This window comes from Phycodurus eques, chromosome 2 (genome assembly GCF_024500275.1).
Source record: "Phycodurus eques isolate BA_2022a chromosome 2, UOR_Pequ_1.1, whole genome shotgun sequence".
In the NCBI taxonomy this organism is placed as follows: Eukaryota; Metazoa; Chordata; class Actinopteri; order Syngnathiformes; family Syngnathidae; genus Phycodurus; species Phycodurus eques.
Genome location: NC_084526.1, coordinates 41,606,522 through 41,624,003, shown reverse-complemented (window position 1 = coordinate 41,624,003; position 17,482 = coordinate 41,606,522). Strand labels below are relative to the sequence as shown.

Genomic DNA, 17,482 nt, shown 5'->3' with positions numbered 1-17,482 from the left:
ATTATTAAATAGGATGAGTCACCCTTTATAAATATTTCATAGAAAAGGAAAAGTTTTTTTTTTTTTTATGTTTTACACCACTCGGTTTTGGATTTTAAAAAAGACTGACTTTTGTTCCTTATATTTATGATCATTCAGCCAGCCGTAGGTGCAGTAACACGGTTTTGTCAGCCCCTGTCATAGTGGCGCTCTAACATCAGTTTACTCTTCTTCACTTTACTACAGAAGAAGAATGTTGATCCATGACGCCAGAAAACCTGAACGGGCAAAGCCCGGTGAAGCTAGCAGGTAACTTCCATTGCTCCATATTTCAACATCATTTCACACTTTCGTCAGGTAAAAAAATGCCTCGCAGATATGATGTTGACGTTTTTTGATGGTTTCTCTATGTTTATATCAGGCGAGGGAGTCGTGCGGAGTGCATTTTGTCCCCAGTACTGTAATAAAATGTTTAGACCTGTAAACATACACCTACTAACCACATGTAATATTTTGTGTAGATATTTAACTGCAATAAAAGGTCAAAATATTACCCTAACGGGGTGATGCAGTGCAGATCAACACTCTAGGCCACGTTAGGTAACATTTGGTAGACACTTTCCTTTTCTCAAATTATGTAAATACTGTAATAATGTTTGATTTAATATTTCACTGACAAAACAACAGGCGAACAAGCAAGGCCTTCTTTTCTGAAATACATTGACAATCTAAATTCTAATATTTGTAAATTGTTCCATGAAATTGTATTTTTAAAAAACATTTGAAAATATCCCAACAGTCTATTTTCTTCATTTCATAGCATTTCTCTTGGCTGCACTCATTCCTGTGAGGGTGTGGATTATTATTATTATTTCGTCTAATCAGATTTCAGCCTCTCTGTGTTGCCATGCCAATCTAAAATGCACAGGGCCTTCAGAATCACTAGTGCTCGCCTGTGTAACTTAAACCATTTGTATATTAGCAATGGGACTGTTTCTTTAACCAATCAGATTTCAAATTTGTCTTCACAGGGCCAGAGTGCTGGCCCTTGATGACGGCAGCATTTTTCCATCTTCTGGTTGGTTGCTCAGGGAAAACCAAGTTCAACTAGCAAAACTTGTCTGTAACGAGCTGCACACTTTAATTCATTTAATAATTGGCATCTCTGATAAGTACAGTGTATTTAGCTTCAATATTTAAAATTGTAGTCATGTTATTAGATAAACTTAGATTCTGAACTGCTCCAAATAGCAGACATAGCACAGTTGTGTGCTGTTGTAATGCGTTTTTGTATGGTACTATTGATGGTTTCTATAATTGCGATGTGATGAGGGTGGTATTAAGTTGGGTAAGTCCCCACTGAAGGCCCAGGTACCAAATGCATCACCCACAACTGCAGAACACCTTTACTCTCCTCGTGCAAAACGTTGTATATAGATTCCATTCGTTCACATCCTTCTAATTGGCTTTGTTTTTCATTTTCACAGGCTAGTTTTTTAAATAATGTAATGTTCCAGTCAAGATGGGGCAGTCGATGTGCATCTGCTCGCGCGGCTCCATCACCATTGATAGCAAAAAATACTACTTCTTGCAGAAACTTGACGAGGGGTAAGAAAGGTTGTATGGTACATTTTAGTAGCAAACGTCCATAAGTGTGCTGTGGTATCGTATTTTTTAGACAAAAGTTGCCTTTCAACAAAATTCATTTATTTATTTATTTTTTCCCTTAATTTCTCTCTCCAGTGGTTTCAGTTACGTGGACCTTGTTGAGGGGGTAAAGGACGGTCGCTTCTATGCCCTGAAGAGGATCCTGTGTCATGATCGAGAAGGCCGCCAGGAGGCCCAGACAGAGGTGGAGATGCACCAGATGTTTAATCACCCCAATATACTTAGCCTTGTGGCACACACCGTTGTTGAACGCAACGGAAAGAGTGAAGCCTGGCTGCTTCTGCCGTACATAAGAGTAAGTTGCTTTTACAATTTTTTTATTTTTTTTTTTTTTGCAAAGCAATAATCTTGCATCAGACACTGTGATGCTCATACTGTCTCTCTGTGCGCCAAAATCAGAAGGGCAGTCTGTGGTCGGTTCTGGAGAAGCTTCAAGAAAATGGGAGCTACATGCCTGAAAAACAGATTTTAAAAATCTTTCGTGGGATCTGTTCAGGTCTCAAGGCCATCCATGACAAAGGTTATGCCCACCGGTAAGAATTTTCCATTCAACTACATTCAGTCGTACTTTGATTCTTTCTGGGACCAAGCTCGCCAATCAGTTTACTTGCGTCAAATTTTCATCATCAATTTTTTTGTTTGTTTTTATGAAGACAAATAGCAGAGTGTGGGAAAATGAAAATATACAACTTAAAAAAGAGAATGCAAATAAATAAACTGGTTTCATCAAGTGTAATGAAACTAAAAGTCTCTGTCAAACGCACACACACAGACAGACACACAGTACTAAGACGGAAAAACATGTGATTTGAGCGATTCTTTAGTCAATGTAGTACTCAAATCTTTTTTGTTACCCTCAAAATGAATAAGACATGAATAGTAATAGTCTGTATGTGTTTGATCAGAGATCTTAAACCTACAAATGTGCTTCTGAATGAGGACGACAGCCCCGTCCTAATGGACCTGGGCTCTATGAACAGAGCGCGTGTTGAGGTGAGAGTCTTTCAGCATTTTGAATATTTAACAGAATAGCTCATTAACATCTTCCAAAGCACACTCAAGTTCCATAAAGTCTCGAATGACTGTTGCAGTAAGATACTGCCAGCGGGCTCATGAGCCATCTTGAAAGACTGGTTGGGTTGGGTTACTTGTTTAACAGTGTTTACTGAGAAAATTGTGTTGTGTATTTTAAAAGCGATTGGATAATGTACAGCCACCAACAATAAGTGGCAAGCTTTAAGGTTTCTCCGGAAGAAGTACTCTTGGAGTGGACTGCACCAGTTGCCACAGTGTGCTGAAATGACCCAGACGCAAGGAGTGTTGTCATTGGTGATATCGCATGACTCCTTCTTGTGATTGGCTCCAAGGCGGTCCGCCCGTCATCGAGGAGCCGCAAAATGGCATCGCTGAAAAGACGCAACTCTCAACTCAACTCAAATGACTTTTAATGACGGAGCCCTTCATATCTCGATCATTTTGGTTTCAGGCATTTCAGAAATGGCGGAAAAGATGAGTTTTCCCTGTTGTTTTTGCACATGCAGACCTTGACTAAATGAGATTCAGGTGTCTGCGCTCTTTAGGGCTGACAGTCCAGCTGGCCCCCAAACACTTTATTTCTACATTTCTACGACTCAATTCCAGGTCCGGGGATCTAGAGAAGCAATGACTCTACAGGACTGGGCTGCCCAGCGATGCACCATTTCCTACCGGGCCCCCGAGCTCTTCAATGTGGAGAGCTACTGTGTTATCGACGAGCGCACAGATATCTGGGTAAAACCTGTCAACGCACTTCAATTGCTGAACATTATTCGCCGTAGTGACAACGGCGAAAGCCCAATTGGAAGGGACTGTGGATCAGCGTCTCGCTTGCTTTTGCTTTTTGCTGTACTCGTCCAGTCACTTGGCTGCGTGTTATACTGCATGATGGTGCTGGCGGGACCCTATGACCTCGTCTTTCAGAGAGGGGACAGTGTCGCCTTGGCAGTTCAGAATCCTGTGGTCCTTCCACAACCCTGCAGGTCAGTCCTCATCACTCGTAACGACACGGATGTAAATATTCATCAGCTACACACAATGATTCCATGACAGAAAAAAAACACACACACATAAAAAAAGAGTAGAAATTCTCTCACTGGTCCATGTTGCAGTGTCCCCTGGCGGTTGGAACTCTGATTCTGGAAAAGACATCACAGCACATATTCCGTAATTATGCATGTGTTCATTGTAGTGATTTGGAAAGGCTGCATTAAATGGAGCAGGTAACATTTGAAAACGTACGCATGTTGTAGAACTTCAAAGGTGAACGCAAAAGAAAATTCTGTTCATCCTTTAGAATTTCCTGTCAAGCTTGTATGTCGCCGTTTACACTTAATGTGCAGCGTGTCCGCTGTCGGCAACGTGTTGTGTACCTTCCTTTAATGGCCGTTTGTCTGTCTCCCCCTCAGTTACTCGGAGGGGCTGCAGTTGCTGCTGGGCTCCATAATGGTGTCCAACACCCAGGCGAGACCGAACATCAGCTGGGTTCTTGAGCAGGTACAGGACCTGCAGAGTTGCAGCCCAAATACCCAAACCAATATGGTCTGAAAGGACTTTGGCGCACACGGATAAACGTCTCCGAAATGGAAATCCTTAATTTATTGAACAGTGTAAAGGTGAAAACACAGATATGAATTATTTTGATTTAGTCTGGGAAGTTGCGTGACATTTTGAATGGACTCATGTGGTCCACGTAAGCTTAGAATCTCCCTTGCCCGCTTTTGCTTTCCATTGTGTACTTGCGTTTTCAAAACTGTTCCTATGTGCCTTATTTGCCCGAATGAGGTCGTTACAAGCTGGAGACTCGATGCGGAGCCAGAAGTTTTCACCAATTATTGGAATGGGTTTGCAGGCACCCGATAGCTCAACAATAATCAATATTTGCATTATCGATCTTGTTGTGCTCGGTTAAATCCTCACAAAATCATCATCAGATAAACCCATTTCCTAACAGGACCAACAGTTCTTTCAAATATATTTTAATAATTCATTTTGATCTAATGTCTGAAGATCGATTTGTAATGGCCTGCAATGTTCATGTGGATGAAAATAGCCCGAGATTGACATTCCGTGCCAAAGGAAAGATGTTAGCTTCGATGACATTGCCACCTTTTTTAATTGTGTTGTTATTGGTTCATAACATTTGCATTTTGTAGTTTTGGTATGTGTAACGCTGCTGTGTTTGCACATGTGTACTATAATAAGTACATGGAGTATGGGTCATTTTGATATAATTTGATCAATAGCAGTAAAGACACTTTCAATTTAGCCCGTTTTTGTATATGCTGCCTTGGTTTTTTTTATATAGGTAAATGTCTCCCATGCTGAAACAACCACGCTTAAAGTCCAAATTTCAAAAAGTTATTGATGCTTTTACATTGTTGCCATTCATAGTAAAGGCAATCCTTATTGACAGAGCAAATGGTGGTCGCCAACAAAAAGACAGTTATTTTCGTAATGGTAAAGACATAAATGCCTTCATAAAAATCGTGTGAGTTGCAAGATTTACGTGTTGCCCTTCAAACTGCGCAGTTTATTATCATTTTTTTTGTTGCTCTCTGCTATTGTGTGAATGCAAAATGGATGCCTCGTCCGGCACTTCAGCTCACAGATCCCGCTGGTGGATTGCAACAACATAATGAGGCTCTCTCCAGTGGCGTTAACAGTAAAGACAGCTTGAGTGACAAAGAAGGACCGTTTTTCAAATAACCCAAAAAAAAAAAAAAAAACTGAAAGACACTAAACTGCATTTGTGTTATTTTTTCATGGAAAAGGCATATTAAGCAATAGGAGAAACATCCTATATACCCAAAAATGTAAGTAGCATATTCAGGAAAGATGCTGCAAATCATGAAACTCCATTTGGGAGACATAAACATGAAAGGAATTTTGGCATTAAAAGTTTGAAAAATACTGCTTTCAAATATTTTTTTTCTTCGAGACAACTAACACCTTTTGATGGATAACAACTGCAAAAGGAAGTCCAGTGGCCCATGTATTTACCGTTATTGATCAAATGATATGAAAGTGACCCATATAGTAAAAGGTTACCACTAAAGTTAACTCCACAATAGCATAAAAGTAGCAGCGCCTTATTGCAATGCCGCTTGTAACCATACAGTGGCGCTGCATCATCACAGGCGAGTTATTACTTTCCCCCAGACTGTATCACAAACTAAACTTTTAATAATTAGCTGAGACGTTTTAACTGTAATCTTATTTTCTTTATTGTATTCACCACTGCAGGTAAACATCAAATCCCCCCCCACCCCCCCAACTAAGTGTCGGTTTGCATTCATGTATGACTTTTATACACTTTTGTTCTCTCAGGTCTCGCCCTCAATGGGTCTCTTAATTCACTCTTTACAGACTCAAATGGTACATCTCAAAAGTCAAAATTAAAAAATCGCCAACAACCTGATTTTGTCTGTGAATGAAAACACTGTTAATTATTTCAATGATATTTCATTCTCTGGTTCACAAAGTGTTTGGAAGTCTATGTTTAATATTCCAGTAATGATAAACATGATTTGTGATGGCTGTTTATATAATAATTTTATCAGTGCTCAGAAAAAAACAATAAATGTCATAAATAGCTCTGGTATAGTATTGTATGTGTGTATTTGATGTAAAATTGTGATTTAAAATTTTTCAGTGATATAAAGAATTGACAATTTTGTTCTTGTTAATACCATAGGCAATTTTAATAACATTAGGAATAATATAAATACCTTTTTAGTATGAAAATGCCATTCAAAATCTCGAACTCATACCAAGAATATTTTATTTCTAGTCAAAACTAATTAAAATTAGACGCATCACGTTAATTTTTTTTTTTAAATTGCCAGTGGCATATAAAAAAAAAAAAAAAAAAAAACTTACTCTCCTGGAAAAAAAATTCTACTTATTTCTCGTAAAAAAAACATTGCTTGAAACAAGTGAACAGTTTCTAAAAACAAGGTGATGAGTCTGTTTAATATTTTTGAGTTTTTTCAGTGTGGGTTTTTTTTAGTTAAAAAAGAAAACGCTGGCAGGATTAGGTCGCTTTCATTGCCATAACTACATGTGCCATAACTACATGGGCTTCACCAACAAGCGCATTGGACCCAGACATTCAAATGTGTATTCAAAATGTCTAATCAGAAACGAGGTTGAAAGTTTGTTTTACAAAGTGCGCTTTGTAAACCACAACGAACTTAACACAAGCTCACACCGCTTTTTCATGCGAACCGTTTTCACCCATTTTCCCTGATTTCCTGTAATGAAAAATAAAAATCAACAAGCAAAAAAATACATTAAAACAAAAAAAAAGGAAGTAATTTTTCAAATGTACGTCCACAAAATTAATGATATAATATTTTAATAATTCATATTATCATAGTTTTTTTTCCCTCAGTAGTGTAGGACTGCAGTGCATCATAATGAGGCGTTTCTAACTCCTTTTACTCCTCTTGCGTAGCTAAATAGTAAATTAAAAAAATTTTGATTTTGGCAAATTTCGAATTGGTAGTGAATATGATAAATCTTTCAGGTTTTTTTTTTTTTCGTCATATCACTTCAGTCTTGAATGAATAGTGCCCTTTTATTACTCACCCCACTTATATTTGTTTTCATGTGCAAATTCCCTGGTAACAAAAATGGCTGGATTTATTACCCCCCCCCCCGCCCAAGTACACCCAGATCAGTCAGATGTCACACTTCAACTGCTACACCAATTACATTCCAAGGCACAAACACACAAATGACCAGCCATAAAAAAAAGAAAAAAAGAAAAGCCAACTTGTATTTACAGTGCCCGTGCCTTTTTTATTCACAAACATTAGAATTCATTACACTAGAAATAATCATATCACAGATGATATCTTCCCCAGGTGCCCCTTTGAACCCCAGACTCCCCTGGGCACCACTTTATCCCACACACACATTTATATTCCCTATCAAGCACCTGCAGAAATGATGTCATAGCGTACAAGTGCAAGGTCAACCTTCATTTGAGTGCCACGCTCAATAGGATTTTCCACATTATCCAGTTAATCTGCGTTTGTGTTTCATTTTTGCAACTGCCTTCAACTCTCATACCAATAAACTATCCACGGGGGTTTATTGATTTGCTATGAATCAATTAGCGAGGTATTTAATTAGCAAAGCATTACGGGTCTGTGCCGAACTGCTCCCAGCCAGCGGTGTGTTCCGACCTGTTTAAATCGTGACGCTTGTGTTGCGATGTATTGCAGGAGTCGGTTTTCCCAGTACATTCAATTCACAAACCAATGTTGTGAGACCTCTTTAAAGTTTGTGCCAAATAAAAGATCCTATTTATTTAATGTTTTATTTGCAAAGACTCCGAACTTGTGCTGTCACTCACATCCAAATTACCCATGGCGGGGAGTGAAAGAAGGAGAAATATGGCCCTTACTTCTACACCGCTGAGTGGGTGATTTACAATCTGTTTTTTTTTTTCCCTCCATGCAGACGCTTTCCTCTCGCTCATTAATTCATGGGTGTGTTTGGGTTAAAATGCATAATGAGTTCATTAAGGGGGATTGGCGTAATCAGGAAAGGTATTGCCTTAATTACTGGCTCAGGGCCAGACCGATCCATTCTCCGCGAGATCGCCAACCCGCCCTGTTCACTGAGCTCACTAATTTAATTAAGTGCACAAAATGCTGCACCCTAACGTCACCCTTGGGGGCAATTATAGCACTAGAGATTGAAATATCTCCACCGGGGGTATTTTACTTACTGGCAGGAGATTGCCTGTGTCAGTTAGCTGATTGCATTGATTATATTGATTTGTAACAGCTTTTCGGGTAATTTCATCTGCAAAGGTGAGAGCAACACGTTGGCCCAGAGACGGTTTTATTTATTTGTTCTTCCTTTCTCTATTTAGACGCCAGACATTTTTGCCAAGTGATTAGCCAGATTGGACCTCAACAGTATGTCTTTTAATGTGGTAGTTGGGGTGGATGAATCGATAGTTTTTATTTGCTGTATAGGCTCAGAGCAGGTTGGATGTTGTGATTTCTTTTAAGGGCACAACAATTCTTTCACTACAACTGTACATGTTTGTTTGTGCAAGAACAGCAACCTTCATTCATTTTGGTTGTTGAAGTGGATTCGTAGTTGTTGATGATTGAATAAACTCAACAGCGCAAATAATTGATTTTGACTTCGTTCAAACTGTTGTTATTGAAATTCTGATGGGAATGTTCCCATTTGACCACCTTTGTGAAAAACATAATTTGGTGAAGATTAGATGGAAAGGTGCTTTCTTTTGAACATAAAAGACAGCACTGCTTAAAAGGAATTAGACTGACGTTATCGCAGGACGGTGAGTATTGCTGACTGAAGTCTCGAGTGTACAACTGCAGTAAACTTCGCTGGTGGCCTGTTGCTTTAAATATTGCCTCTGTAAGGGATTACGGCTAACAAATATCTCCTTTCCATTCGTAAAGATTGGTTTGGAGTAACCTATTGCTGGCGTCAGGTTGAAATCCTGCTATGTCCAAATTTGATCAATTTCTTCTTTCTTATTCTTTCTTTCTTCATAATACTTCCTGGTCAAGAAAGTTCTTAAGCAAAAAAAAAAAAAAAAAAACCAATCCAAATTGGCCCCCTGTTTCCACTGTTAATCCCTCAACTTCAACAATTTAACTCATTCACTGCCATGGATGTTTATATTCAACAAATGGAATCCAACCATTGACTGCCTTCGACGAATATAGTCGTCAAGTACAGTGCTGTGAAAAAGTTTTTTTTTTGTTTGTTTGTTCCCACCCCCCCCCAATAGTTTCCCCACTTTAATGTTTATGATCCTCTAACAAATGTAACAACAACAAAATTGTTTTCCTTGTTGTATTAGTTACAAAATCCAGTGTGACATTTTACCTTACCTTTTTAACTTACCCGACGGTGGGGGAACCTGTTACTTGTCCACAGTCTCTATTAGATTGCTTATAACGCTGCACTGAAACAAAACATGAAAATGACATGAATACGGAATATATACCCGAGACTTTGATTTTTCATCTGTTATACATTTTGCTTATACATGACGTCTTGATTCCAAGAACTATATGAGAGAGTAAAAAGTGTGACATCTAGCTCCGGTCTCCCCTCCCTTCTACAGCATCTTGTTTTTGACTGACACTTCATGCTTTCAACCTGCGTCGGTAGAAAAGACTTCCCCGTAACACCTCCCAAGGAGAAAATCATTCAGCCAAACCAATTACTTTGTTTTCGCCATCACTCTGCTTGGGCAAAAAAACATGGAAGTGTTTGTGGACTCGTGGCGCCCCCAGAGATCGCTTCCGCTTTTTCAGCCAGGAAGAACGTGTGAAGTTATGGTGAATTGTCCTACGGTTGTTTGAGTTAGTATATTGTCAAGGGTGCGAGTCAAAGTCTGTCCTACTGGGAAGGTGCTTCATAACAAACAACAATACTAGCTGTTGTTGCCAATTAAAAAGAGATGCCTGACCCAGCAGATTGTTTTTTAATGAAGGCCTATAACCTTTTGCTGAGCGTGGCAAAGGCAAAAGGAGGCTAATAGTTTGATGAGCAGTTCATCAGCACTGATTAAGAGCATAAAATGACAAACTAATCCTGCAGAGGCGCAGTCATTAATGGCGACCAAAGAAGAGTAAATTAGCTGATTAAACATGTCCCCCGCCCGACAAGTGGCAAGCGGGCGCTGGAGGGAGGTGCTCATGAGTGATGGATGAGGAGGCGTGTTTATGGAGCTCGCCAGTAGACTTGTCACTGAATGAGTGAAGTGTCTTCATCAATTTGGATCCATTACCATGTCAAAAAGAGAGGATGGAGCTCGAGGGAGGGGAACACGATGCGGGGAGGAGAGGAAAAGTCCCATCTGCATACGACAAGCATTTTCATTCTCACACACACACATTGGGAGTTGCGCTGCCCCGCCCCCCAGCCACCGGGCCGGTTTACCGTAAGGCCGTTTAATTTTCCTGAAATAGGGCCGTGACAGCTGTGTCACGCCGATGACAAGCGTGGCGGGCCTGTCACATCTCATCTATCTCGGTTTGTATTCAGCCCAAGCTCCTCCCCCTGCCTTCACCTCCGCACGTCTTGAGCTGTCAAACATTTTCTTCAAATAAACAGCACTCCCAGTCTGTTAAAATGATGTGGAAGGGAATTGACGGCGGAGAAGGACAAAAGTGATGAGTGGGAGCTGTTTTTCACCTGCATTGATTATTATGGGTCTCTTTATCATGTGACCCAGCTCAATTATGCCAATTGGGTGCAGTGACACTGAGGTTGTGGGGCCGATACATTGAAACGCGCAAAGGTTGCATCGAGGCAATTGGACTCTTCTTGTTGGTTGAAGACATTTGAGCTTTATTCCAAAAGCCTTCCCCAGTACTAAATTTTACATGTGGACTCCCGCTATTAATGTTGCTGGTGGGGGTTGTTGTCGGTGTGGCCAGGTAAGGCCGGTGAACAACCATCTTGCATACCAACCAGTCGTTCACCTGCTTGGTAGCTGAACTCTGAATTTCGATGGAATGGAGACAATCTCGGAGGGAGAGATGTCAGGACATTGTACTGAGAAAATGATTGCTGAGTAGTGGCATAAACATCTTCTTTCTCGTTTCACATAGATGGCTTCTTTCACACCTCTTTCAAACCAGCGATACAGTCTGTCCAATATTTGGAGGTACGACCTTTTGTTTTTCTTATGGGAAATGAGGTAATAAGAAACACAGCTGAGTTGGCTTTCTGTCTGTTGTGTAAAATTCACACTATACTGTATCTCTACAGTAACAACACCTTCCCCCAAAACACCTTAGCCCTAATCGACTTCGGGTGCTGTCTGCAGGAAATACGCTCCAAACCATTTTATTTTATTTTATTTTTTATTTTTATATTTTTTGGATATGCATGAAAAGAAAGAACATTGTACAATTTAAAACAGACATGTTCTGATTTCCTGTGGACTGCACGGTGTGTTAGTGTTTAGCACACCTGCTTCACAGCTCTGTGGTTCTGGGTTCAAATATCAGCTCAGACCCTCCTATGTGGAAGTCTCTTGTTCGCCCTGTGCGTTTGTGGATTTTACACCAGCTTCCTCTTGCATTTGGGTAATTAGACCCTCTAAATTGTCTTTACATGTGTACGTGTGTGAATGGTTGTTTGTTATGTTCCCTGCGATTGAATCTTGAGCGGTCCAGGGTATGCCCCGCCTCTCACCCTGAGATAGGGTCCAGCCCACCCACAACCCTAATGATGACAGGTGCTATAGAAAACGAATGGACGGATGATTTACCCCATCGTCTTCATGAAAAATGTATATGATCTAGTTTTTCAGGTACCTGTGTTTCCATGCAAGGTGCTGTATAATCCTCACAGTGAATGGCGCCACCCTGAGTTGACCTCTATTGATGAAGCACTGGGCTTTGATGATGGCAGGTAGACAGATTGCCCCACTCTTAACCCTCTTTTGAACCCGGAGTGCCACACAAAAATCCACCCCACGCCTCCACACCACAGCAAACACGCATCCACATTAATGCCACTTAATTCTCTTTGAGTCATTACTTCTCAGGGGAAGGAATGACACATTTGTTTTGAGTCAACGGTTAGCCGGCAAGTCAACGAGTGCAAATAGGTTGGATTACAGAAGGTCAACAGCTCTAACGTTCATATTTGAAAGATAAAAATCCTCATCATACTGTATGTGGCTTAGTTAAACAGCCCTGGAATAGCACTATTAACTCAAAGTGAATCAAATCCAAGAAGGCTATTCCAAGATTAACGCTCATCTTCCGGTTACTGTACTTGTTTTGGTTTTATTTGACCCTTGCGCTTCCATACAGTGTTAATGTCTTTGTCAGAGTTCAAAAGAAGAATCTTCTAAGAGGTTTTCATCGAGCACTATTTTGCTTCTCTCTGTTAGGAGATACAGTACATTGCTCAACTTACAGTAAATGAATACATTCCCTTTGAAAAGTAAGCTTTGCATCCATTTGTCAGTGCTGTGCTAGACTTTCATTTGTGTACTGTCATTCATTACTGCAACATTTGACTTTCCAATGTAAGAATAATATTTTTTGTGCGCCAGCATTGACAAATCGCATTCGGACTGCATTGGTGTGTTTGGTGGGTATGGTATGTAGAAAAGGCTGATTTTGAAACGAAAAACCCAAGATTTTCTAACAGTCTTTTGGGCTATGTTCATTTATGTTGAGCGCTGTATAGATAAGATAATAAGATACGATAATGGCACACTCAGAAGTAATGCATTGTAATTAGTAGAAAATTGACCTGCTTTTGAGGTTATCTTAAAAGATTTGTTTAAAAAAAAAAACAGGAGTACACAAAACCATTTGAGCCTTTATTTTTGCCGCACTAGTAACATGTATTAGTCCAATTGACTATTACTGTGAAGACACTCAGAAAAGAATCACATAGCAATGGAAATGATGAAGTATTTTTTTACTTGTGCGTTCCTTGTTTTATTGATATAAGCGAGTGATTTTTGTTTTAATTCTATGGCAGTGCTTACGTTGGATTTCATAACTCATTCACTGCCAGCATTTTTCGAGCCTTTTGACTGAGCTTTCAAAACCCACAGAATCTCGAGTTATTTCACAATATAAGCACCGACCGACCCTACCCAAAGAAAGAGTAGATTGCCTTCCTTCACCCAAAAAAAATGGAGTTTCTCGCTTTTTCCGTTATATGGGTTGGTGTTCCACAAAACCAGTTTCTAGTCATTGTCTAAGAACAATGACTTTCACGCTAATATTTTTTGCTTTTGTGACACCTCAAACTCGACTGAAAAGGGACTTTTGAAAGGAATTTTGAACGACGCTGGCTGTAGTTGGACGTCGGTGGCTTTTTTTTACATGGCGTTTGCCATTCACTCCATGAACTGCGTCATCTTTTCTCACGATCGTGACACACATTTTCTGTTAACCACCCCGACACTTACTCTATTTATACCATTCACATTCATACGCTGTTCGTGTGTGAGGTGCTAAAACATTTTTTTGTTCTCCTTTCATCTTGTGAGTCAACAATAATTTTTTAAAATTAAATGTTTTTTTTGTGTGTGTGTGTGTGTGCGTGTGAGAAAACATCGCACCTCGAACCGATACATCTGGCAAAACAACGAATCGGTTGCAGGGTCTGTGTGTCTCTGTTGCCCGAGGAATGTTTGGGTAGGTGGAGGGGGGATTCAATTAGATCAAGTGCCTGTATCCCCCTCTGGTCACCTGCAGAGGATTACTACTTGCTGCCAGAGGTTAGGCCTGGCCTGATAAATTGGATATGTGACACTTTTGCATACACATGCACGCTGGCGCTTGTGCTGTAGAGAGTAGCCAAGGACTGACATGGATGTGATATTGAAAGAGCTTGTACAACATTCTGATGAAGAAATCTAGGGATTTTTTTGCTGAGACAAGATTAGCATGGCATTAGAAGTTTTTTGTTCTATCAGCACATTGCACTTACAGCGGCTGAAGTAAGTGTTTAACACATCACCGTTCTTCTCACTAAATATACTTCCAAAGGTGCTATTGACGACATTTTCACCAGATGTTAGGAACAACTGAAGTAAACCATACATACAAACAACGTTGAACAAATAATTAAGTTGTGTGTAATAATGTGAAATGACACAGAAAAAGTATTGAACACATAAAGAAAGGGAGGTGCAAAAAGTCATGATGCTGTGGGGCTGCTTTACAGCAAATGGTACTGGTAAACTTCACATTATTGAAGGAAGGATGAATGGGCAAATGTACCGAGACATTTTTTACAAAAATCTGCTGCGATCTACGAGGAGGATGAAAATGAAACGAGGGTGGGCGTTTCAGCAGGCTAATGATCCAAAACATACCGCAAAGAAAACTCTCAATTGGTTTCAAAGAGAAAAAAAATAAAGCTACTTAAATGGCCCAGCCAATCACTGAACTCGAACTCACCATCTAAATCCCCAATCGCAATTTGCATGGACAGTAACAAATGAGTAGCAAATCACAATCGAATCATTACTCCTTGTACTATTCCAAATTAAAGGCATGTCTTTGTCCAACGAATTAAAAATCCTATTTGATTATTTGAAAACAATATATAGCCCCCTGGTTAAGTCCTGGTCGGAGTTTTTTGAGGGTCGCAGATTTTGTCACAGCACTAGAAAAGACGCATTTTGGCAGGTGCAAGCAAACACTTTTTCTCTCCGGCCAGAGCTGTTGCCAAAACGCTTCAACTTTAAAATGGCTTAGTTTAACCAGGATCCCTCGCCGCATCGTCACATGGTCTGTTTTAAACCAATCTCAGTGCCGTAAAATGCATAATTCCACGCTGGCTGGCAGCATCTGCTTCTACTTAGCCAGTTTTTTCCGCATAGCCTAAAAACACCTGGACAGAACCAAGTTATTGTCGTCTACTTTTTTCATAGCCAGTGCACCAAGTACATTACACCATTATTGTAAATAAACGTACAAACTTTAAAATATTTGAACAATTTTAAAGTTTATCCAAACTTACCTTGCTGGTGCATGGTAGTGAGGATTTGGAGTTCCAACTGGACACTATTTTCTGTCTGAATCCTAAATCCAAAGTTCGTTAAGTAGGGGTCCGTTAAATCGAGGTTCCACTGTACATTGATTTGTTTTCATTCGAATGCAAAAATTATGATTCGGGGTTAGTTTTTTTTTCAAACAGACTCGTGAATAATCCAAATTGGCGACTCATTCTTTACTAGCGCTAGTAAAAAGTAGGCTTTACAAAATCAGGATTTTTGGGGCTGATCACCAATCAGCGAATTAAAAAATTTAAAAAAAAGATAACCGATCGCCGATCCGATCACCAGATGGAGCAATGTGTCTATTTAAATGACTTGTTCATCTACTGTGTATACTTGTGTACTGTGTACTGAGTATCTTCAAAAATATTCTCTAGCGTTTTAGACAAAAGCTAAAACATTAATGGCCTCTAGTGGCCATTCAAGGATTGGCCACTGACATAAGTTTAAGTTTTCACTCAGGTCAAACCAACATTACAACATGACAGAAATAATGGGTGCTAACTTAGTGTCATCATATTACTTTATTGCAATTAAATTACTTCACACACACTGATACCCTAGAGCATGAATAAACAGAACGCCGGCACGTTTACTACAACCATGAGCTGATAAAATAAACGAGCTTTTCAATTCAAATATACTGCACACGATGGCGACACGGAGTAAATGTCTTTTGCGGAGCCATTGATCGGATCGGCAAATGATGACAATAAAGTCGGTCAGCCGATCAGCATAAAATGCTAATTATCGGCCGATACCGATCAAGCCGATCAGATCGGTGTATAGTCGAGTAAAAAGCCATAAAAATAGTTTAAAATCAGTGATATACCAGGGGCACAAATGAATAAAACTGCGATATAGTGGATTTTCACTTGATACTATTATGCAGTGTTCGTACAGTATCTAGTGTGTCTTTGCAAGTGGATGTAAGCACATGAAGAATATCCATTAGACAGCCAATTTGATCAAAATGCGTTAGTGTTGAGTGACATTCATAAGGTCGCCGCATGCAAGTTTATCTCAATGAAGAAAATGTCGCTGCGTATTTTTACATGAATCTTCCGACTTAATCAAAGCGAAGGCCATGTCCATTAATAACCCGGCGTAGTTGGCCTGATGACAAAACACACTGCATCTAATGGAACAATTTATTTCCATAATGCTGCTTTGTCAGGCCTGTGACACAGGCAGAGGCTCAGGGAGGGGGAAACGACGGCGAGGACGGCGAAGGACGTTAACTGTAAATTGAATGAGTTTGTCAAATATTGGCATTAACATTCATTTCATTTTGATATTCTCATTGTAGAAGTAAACATAATGTATACACATGGAATATGAAGTATCATGATTCACATTGCCAAAGCAACTCTGGCCTTAAATCCAACCCAGTGGCATATTGATGCATACCACTGACCAAATGAGCCAAACAATAAATCCACGCCCATGAATATGTACGCAAAAAAAAAACTTTTTTTGTTTTGAAATGAACATTGTATGGTCAATTTTGTCCATTAGCACAGTTTGTACAAAAACTACACACGTCTTTAGAGGTCAGGTCGCGGGGGCAGAGTAGGTTTAGCAGGGACGCCCAGACTTTCCTCTCCCCAGCCACTTCATCCAGCTCTTCCGGGGGGATCCCGAGGCGTTCCCAGGCCAACCGGAAGACATAGTGTCCCGGGTCGTCCCCGGGGTCTCCTCCCGGTCGGTCGTGCCCGGAACGCCTCACCGGTGAGGCGTCCGGGAGGCATCCGAATCAGATGCCCCGGCCACCTCATCTGGCTCCTCTCGATGCGGAGGAGCAGCGGCTCTACTCTGAGATCCTCCCGGACGACCGAGCTTCTCACCCTATCTCTAAGGGAGAGCCCGGACACCCTGCGGAGGAAACTCATTTCGGCCGCTTGCATCCGGGATCTTGTTCTTTAGGTCACGACCCACAGCTCGTGACCATAGGTGAGGGTAGGAACGTTGATCGACTGTATTATGTTGGGGGGGGGACATAATTTCTGGTGCAAATTTCCTTTCATAAGGAATTTGATGAGAATGACTCTTATTTCTTCCTATGGACTTTATAGGTGAAAACGTTCTAAAATAATCAAAGCAAATACAAAACAGATTCAAATGTAAATCTAATCCTAACATGAAAACAGATGTTTAGATGTTGCATGTTGGTATATAGCGGGTAATAAATATAAATATAATCTGTCTGCATCACTTGTCCACTAGGAATGATAAAAACATGAC

General features: G+C 40.2%; 1 protein-coding gene across 2 annotated transcripts; it reads left to right on the top strand.

Annotated features, from left to right (window-relative positions):
• Window positions 1–227: 227 nt before the first annotated feature.
• stk16 (serine/threonine kinase 16) lies at window positions 228–6,310 on the top strand. 2 transcript variants are annotated; one of them, XM_061703579.1, is made up of 8 exons: window positions 228–288; window positions 1,467–1,587; window positions 1,723–1,942; window positions 2,047–2,180; window positions 2,553–2,640; window positions 3,289–3,417; window positions 3,544–3,665; window positions 4,092–6,310. In XM_061703579.1, exons 2-8 carry the CDS (start codon window positions 1,502–1,504, stop codon window positions 4,228–4,230), a joined length of 918 nt encoding a protein of 305 aa, XP_061559563.1. In that variant the 5' UTR covers window positions 228–288; window positions 1,467–1,501; the 3' UTR covers window positions 4,231–6,310. The 2 variants fall into 2 exon arrangements, with proteins under 2 accessions (XP_061559563.1, XP_061559572.1); XM_061703588.1 differs by having other exon boundaries at window positions 263–336.
• The last annotated feature ends 11,172 nt before the right edge of the window (window positions 6,311–17,482 follow it).